The 6,612-nt window shown below is 50.4% G+C and overlaps 1 protein-coding gene across 1 annotated transcript; it reads left to right on the forward strand.

The window, feature by feature from the left end:
* The first annotated feature begins 2,231 nt into the window (after positions 1–2,231).
* Psrc1 (proline and serine rich coiled-coil 1) lies at positions 2,232–5,320 on the forward strand. The gene is made up of 6 exons (XM_028757424.1): positions 2,232–2,250; positions 2,339–2,396; positions 2,942–3,380; positions 4,302–4,416; positions 4,509–4,745; positions 5,223–5,320. Exons 1-6 carry the CDS (start codon positions 2,232–2,234, stop codon positions 5,318–5,320), a joined length of 966 nt encoding a protein of 321 aa, XP_028613257.1.
* The last annotated feature ends 1,292 nt before the right edge of the window (positions 5,321–6,612 follow it).

The raw sequence follows: 6,612 nt of genomic DNA on the forward strand, positions 1-6,612 counted from the left end.
GGAAGAATCCTAAGGCTTTTTTTTTTTTTTCTTCAAACCAAAGAGATCTATTTTCACCTCGAGGCTGGGTCTATCCTGCCCTTCTCTCTGAAGTTCTGTGAGACGGAAGCTTCCACGTGATACCTACCGTATGTTGTAAATTAGCTCCTTACCCTGCTAAAGAAAGCATTACTACTTACATGCCAGCCTTGGAAAAACTGAGGAAACAATTAGCAAATCTATTGTCCTTAGGGCACACCAGTTTGAAATGGTTAGCTAGAGCCAGGTTTGGTGGCTGCTGCAAACATTTCTTCCCTGGGAGAGACATAAGACATGTCTACTCCGTCTCTTACTGTCCCAAAGACAAACAACAGCAGGAAGTCACCAGAGGCTATCCAGAGGAACCAATGAACTTGATAGGCTTACTTACAGAGCAGTGGGTGAGGGGTTGGAGGCACGGATGACCTTGAAGGTCACCCTGGAAGGTCTGAATCCAGTGGCTATGTTGACTTCCCAGAGGAGCCCTTCTCTCGCCTCTCCCCACTTACAGCCTCTAGCCCCTCCCCCCAAACCGTGTGCTATTAGGACAGAATTGCATACAGTTGGTAGAGATGGATGGCTGCATACTTAGGTGAAGGTCCCATGACCTCTGCTCCACCTCTTCCTTCTGTGAGGGAAGGTAAACAGTCCTCAGGCCCAGGCATGATGGTGTTTCCAGAGCAGGGGCAACAGAACTCCTGAAGATGATGTTTGCAGCAGAGGATGGTCCTATAGTATAGTGAGTGGCACAGGCCTTTAATCCCAGCACTTGGGAGGTAGAGGCAGGAGGATCAGGACTTAAGATCATCCTTGGCTATATTCAAGGCCAGCGGGTGCTACATTAGGCTCTATCTCAGAAAACAACAAAAAAATAAAGGAGAAAGAGGCAGATGGTGTATGTGTGGGCATGCGTGTGCGTGCATGCGTGTATTATTGAATGGGAGAGTGGTCAGGTCATAGCCACTCAACAACATCCACAACAGTCAAGCCTAGGGTAGAAGGTGGTGGAATATCCAGTGACTGTGCCCTAAGGATCAGACTGTGCTATTTGCTGAACTTTCACAAGCCCACCATTAAAGTTCACACATCTCCAGCATCCTGGCGAAGAAATAAATTCTCCACACGAACAAGTTCTCTAACAATAGGTAATCCTTTTGCACTTAGGGAGCACTGCCCTGAAATCTCTTATTATTATTACTACTTACTGTGTGCCTGAAAGAATGATTTCTTCGTTATTTATTTAAACTCTTAAATAGCTGCTCATACTCATCGTTTTGGGGTTGAGGTTGAAGCAGGAAGAAAAAATATCAGATATCTCAGAGAAGTGGCCTTATGCTAAATGATGAATTCTTGTGCCTCGGGTGCTGGAGAGACGGTCTATTTGGTGGTTTCTGCAAGTAAGGGAGAAACCCAGCAATGAAACCCAGTCTCAGAGCCTGGAATCCAGGAGGTGGGGTGGGGGAAGAGGCGGGGCTCCAAGCCCACATTGGTCGGACAGCTCTCCCCTTGTCTGGCTCGCGGTTAGGAGGCGCTCCCGAACGCGACACCGCGCACTCGCGGCTCCTCCCGCCACCCCGCCGTAGGCCCCCCGACTCCCCGTAGAGTCTTTTTGGGGTGCGCGCTTTGGTCCAAGGGATAATCTTCTCGGGCTAACATCCCGACAACACCCGCCTCAGCCCCGCCCCCGTGGACTCGCCAATCGCTGCGCGTTTGTGGCGAGAGTGGGTGGAGCCTAAGAAATTCGAACGAAGCTCCGCCCCTCGGGAGCCTATTCCCGGGAACTGAGAGGTTATTAGAAGAAAAGCTTCCTGCGTAGACCGTGAGGCCAGGTGGGGAGTGGAAATGATGTGTGTGCTGGAGGTGTGGCGGGGATGTGGTGCCGCGGAGTGGAAGATGGCTGGGGTAGGGGGAGGAAAATTCCAGATAATAATAAGGATGGAGGTGGAGACTGCCCGACTGAGGAGAGGCCAGGGCGCAAGTTGGCGGATTGCACATCAGGTGTTAGGACACGAGCTTTCTGCACCTTTCCCTAGTATAACGGACTAGTTTCAGGGGCACGTGCTGTTCCTGTGATCTTGCTTTACCACCACCATGCCTCCTCACCTCAGCTCATGCACCCCGAGTCTGGATGGGGCCCTAAGGCAGGATGATAGATACCTGAGGTAGGCATGTTGTCTTTCAGGTCTAAGCTGACTCGCTTATGCTGGCTGGGCATGGAGGATTTGCAAGAGGGTAAGGAAGCCATGGAGGGAGGAAGGAGGCCCTGAGAGTCTGTCTGTCAAGAACTGATAGCTGGTATTGATTCTTCTCATCCCTTCAGATATCAAGTTCGTCGTGGATGAGACCTTGGACTTTGCAGGCCTGTCCCCCTCTGACAGGTATTTATCCAGTTATTAGTTTCCTCCAACAATACATCTTTATCTGTAACCCTTTACTGCTAACTTATTGACCTCTAGAACTGGGGTTGGTATTTTAGTAGAGTACACTCTGATACCAACAGTCTGGTAGAATTGGCCCTCTAGGATACATCTCTGCATTCGGGTGAGGAGAGGGGAGGAAGAAGCTGGAGGGAAATGTGGGGGTAAATGTAAATCATGCTTGGGCATGTGGAGACATGCCCTGCAGGCCCCCCCCCCCCCCCCCCGCCTGTGCGAGGCGAGTGCCAAGGATAGACTAGAGTGCAGAGAGGGTGGGGAGAGAGAAGAAAGAGAAAAGAAAAGGCAGGGGGATTTTGAATTTGAGATCATTCTGGTCTATAGAGTTGAGACCTTGTCTCAGAAAATGGGAGTAGAACCAGGTTTTCCTCACCTAAAAGCAGTTCTCATGGCCAAAATGAAGTCAGGGTTTGGAACCGTCCCTGATTTGCCTATAGGAATGCCTTCTGCTATCTGTTGTCCAGCATGGTGCCATATTTGTTTTTTAGTCACGAGGAAGAAGACGTAACAGTGTTAGTGAGTCCAGAGAAACCACTTCGCCGTGGCCTCTCCCATCGGAGTAACCCGAATGCAGTAGCTCCTGCCCTCCAGGGTGTGAGGTTCAGCTTGGGCCCACTCAGCCCAGAGAAGCTAGAGGAGATCCTTGATGAAGCCAATCGCCTGGCAGCTCAGCTGGAGGAGTGTGCCCTGAGAGAGCGGGAGAGTGCTGGGACAGGCCCTGGAAGGCCCAGCCCTAGAGGGAAGCCCAGCCCTCGACGGGAGACATTTGTCCTGAAGGACAGCCCCGTCCGAGACCTGCTGCCCACTGTGAGTTCTTGGAGCACCCCACCCCCAAGCAGCCTGACTGGGCTCCGGAGCAGTGATAAAAAGGGGTCAGCCAGGGCTGTTCGGGTGGCAGCTGGAAAGAAGGCCGCCAGCATAAAGAAGGTGAGTGTGGAGAGTGGAATTGTGTGTGTCCACCTAGACAAGGTGCAGGAGACTCTGAAGGCATAGCGTGGTTCCCTTACTGGGCAGAGGGAGACAGCCTACCCCTGGAATTTTTAGGATTAAACAAACTGGGTTGGAGACATAGCCAGGTGCTAGTGTTTGCCTAGCCTAAACAAAGCCCTGGGCTGGATTCCCCAGCATCACAAGAATGGATGTGATAAGCATAAATAAACAAGTATATATTTGTAATCCCAAGACTCTGGATAGAGCCAAGAAGATCAGGAATTCACAGTCATCCACAGGGGGCTATATGACGAACTTGAGACCAACCTGGGCTATTTGACGCCCTCATTTCAAAAAAATAACAATAGGCTGGTGAGATGGTTCAGTAACAGCACTTTCCATCAGGGCTGATGAAGCTGAGTTCAGTCCCTGTGACCTCCATGTGAGGACTCCCTCTGTGATGAGCACACTCCCTCATACTGTCCCCTAACTTAAACATGCACATTGCCACATATGTGTATGTCACACACAGTAAAGAAGTAAATATAAAATGACTTTAAAGAAAGAAAGTAGCGAGGTGGTGGTGGCGCGCGCCTTTAATCCCAGGTCTCTAGAGGCAGAGGCAGGTGAATCTGTGAGTTTGAGGCCAGCCTGGTCTACAGAGTGAGTTCCAGGACAGCCAGGGCTATAGAGAGAAACCCTGCCTTGAAAGAAAGAAAGAGAGAGAGAGAGAGAGAGAGAGAGAGAGAGAGAGAGAGAGAAGGACGGACGCACCCAGATCCCAGATCTTGTTGGCTGACATTTCCTCACAGGTTCTAGACAACGCCCTACCTCCTATCTCCTTTCCTCAATGCCTTAAGGCAGCAGAACACACACTGTCTCCATTCTCATCCTTTTTTGTTCCTTGCTCTGTTTCAGGAATCACCCACTTGCAATCTGTTCTCTGCTTCCAAAAGCCCAGGGCGCTCTCCTCTTGCACAACCAAGTCTTCCACCTCGGCGGAAAACCGGGTCCGGCGCCCGGACAACAGCAAGTGAGACCCAGGCAGTAAAGATGTGGGTGAGGCTGATAAGGGAAAGGGAGGAGCTGGGTTCCACCCTGACCTGTCTGCACTCCTGTCCACAGGCCCACCAATCCCTGTCAGACCAGCTCCACAGTCCTCGGCCAGCAACTCCCAGTGTTCATCCCGGCTACAGGGAGCAGCTGCCAAGTCTTCTAGTCGACTCCCCGTCCCCTCCGCCATCCCCAAGCCTGCCGCCCGAATGCCACTCACTGGGCGGGGTCTACTACCTGGCAAAGGTGTCCCACCTCCAGATTCTCTGTCAACTCAGAAAGGGCATCCAAGTGCCGTAGGGCACAGAGGTAAGATAGGGTGGACAAATGGTCAGGCTAGGAACAGTGGCACATTTCTGTAGTCTCTGCACTCAGAAGGTAGATGCCAGAGAATGAGAAGCTCAAGGCAGCCTTAGCTATATAAAAGCATGTCTCAAGAGAGAAAGAAAAAAATTTGAGCTGGATGTGGTGGCACATGCCTGCAATCCCAGCACTTGGGAGGCAGAGGCAGGCAGATTTCTGAGTTCGAGGCCAGCTTGGTCTACAGAGTGAGTTCCAGGACAGCCATAGCTATTATAGGGAGATCCTATCTCAAAAATCAAAGAAACAAAACAAAACCAGAGAACCTTAGATAGAAGGTCTGCCGCGACCCAGCTTGATCTGACCCCCCTGCAGCGGTAACTGACACTGCTTCCAGGTAGGAAAGCTGTGTTAAGAAGGGGACCCTTGCTTTTCCGAGGTCAGCTGAGCTTTGCTCTAACTCCTCTCTTCTTCATCTCCATCAAGTTCCTGTTTCCCAGCAAACAAATCTTCCAACCACCAGAGCCGTTCGAGGCAGGATGCAGCCCCTCAGGAAAGCTGCGGTCCCTGGACCTACTAGGTAAGACTGGTTCCTCTGTTCTCAGCACCTGAGCCTGTGCACAGCATCCTGGGATTCTGTGTGGATTGGGGAAGAGAAGGGAGAGGGTACTGCTCTCTCCTGTGCTGATGGGCTCAGGAGGAAGAAGGTATTCTAAAGCAGTTCCCCCTCTCTCTTCAGGTAAGAAGATCAGGACAGCAAACAAAGACTCAATAGCAAGCCACTGCATCCTAGCCATCAGAGACTGGATCCTCCTCTGCCAGTGGTCCCTAACTCCGCTAGACTCAGGCCCAGAGATGGGAGGAAGAGATGCCTCCAGGGCTGGTCTCTGAAGTACAGACTATGGAGGTTGGGGGTGGGTTGAGCTCTTAGAAGACTCAAATCCCCTCCTCTCCCCATACACACACACCCCTCGACTCTGCCTGAAGGAAAAAGAGAGAGGCAGAGGTCATCTGCCCGTGGAGAAATTCACAAACAATGATAAATGCAGGCAGAGTGACCTATCTGTCCCCTCCTTGTGATCAGGCCTAGAGAGCTTGTCCTGACCAGACCACGGGATCACTGGTCATTTCCATATGAGTGGCCTTAGGAAGCAGCCAGCTCCCTGTTCTCTAGGACAGGTCTTCCTGACTTGATTACTATACTGGATTCTGGTCTGTTTGGAAAGGCCAGGAGGGCAACTGGTATGCAGAACTTGTTTCCTGTGAATTCTGTGACTCTTCACAGGCCAATCAGTTATAAGCTTACTCACCATCTTCATATTTTTTCTTAAATAAAATGCATTTAAAAATTTTTTTTCTGTATATCTGAAAGTAGATTTTAAGAATTTTGAAGTAAACATCTGCGTAATTCTAGTGAGACCTCAGACATAAGTCCTGGGGCTTAGAACCTCCAGTTCCTCCAGGCGTGTCCAGTCCCTTGTTGCCAATCAATCAGGATCAAGTCTCCTTTCTGCACTTCAGTGTTTACAGAGAGTCCAGATCAAAGTTGACCGTAGTTTCATCTACAGTGCCTGAGGCTGTTATGCTAGGAACTAAGTTTACTGTTACTGTATCTTAAACTTAACTATTATCTCTGACAAGACACTGGAACCCCTTAGGGGATAAAGGGGCCCTTTGTTGGTGTTCAGCTTCTGAGGTTGCCTCTGCCAGAAGATGCCAGAAGGCCTAATAGTATCTACCTCACATCATTAGAGTTGCCTTTGTTCTCCTACTGGGTTTGAGGGCTGGCATCAGAATTTAGAAATGTTCACTGTGGCCTTGTGTTGTAGCTTGTCTGTGGTGGAGTACTGAACTCATGTAGAGTGAGCATATGCTA

Source organism: Grammomys surdaster, unplaced genomic scaffold (assembly GCF_004785775.1).
Source record: "Grammomys surdaster isolate TR1022 unplaced genomic scaffold, NIH_TR_1.0 126158, whole genome shotgun sequence".
In the NCBI taxonomy this organism is placed as follows: Eukaryota; Metazoa; Chordata; class Mammalia; order Rodentia; family Muridae; genus Grammomys; species Grammomys surdaster.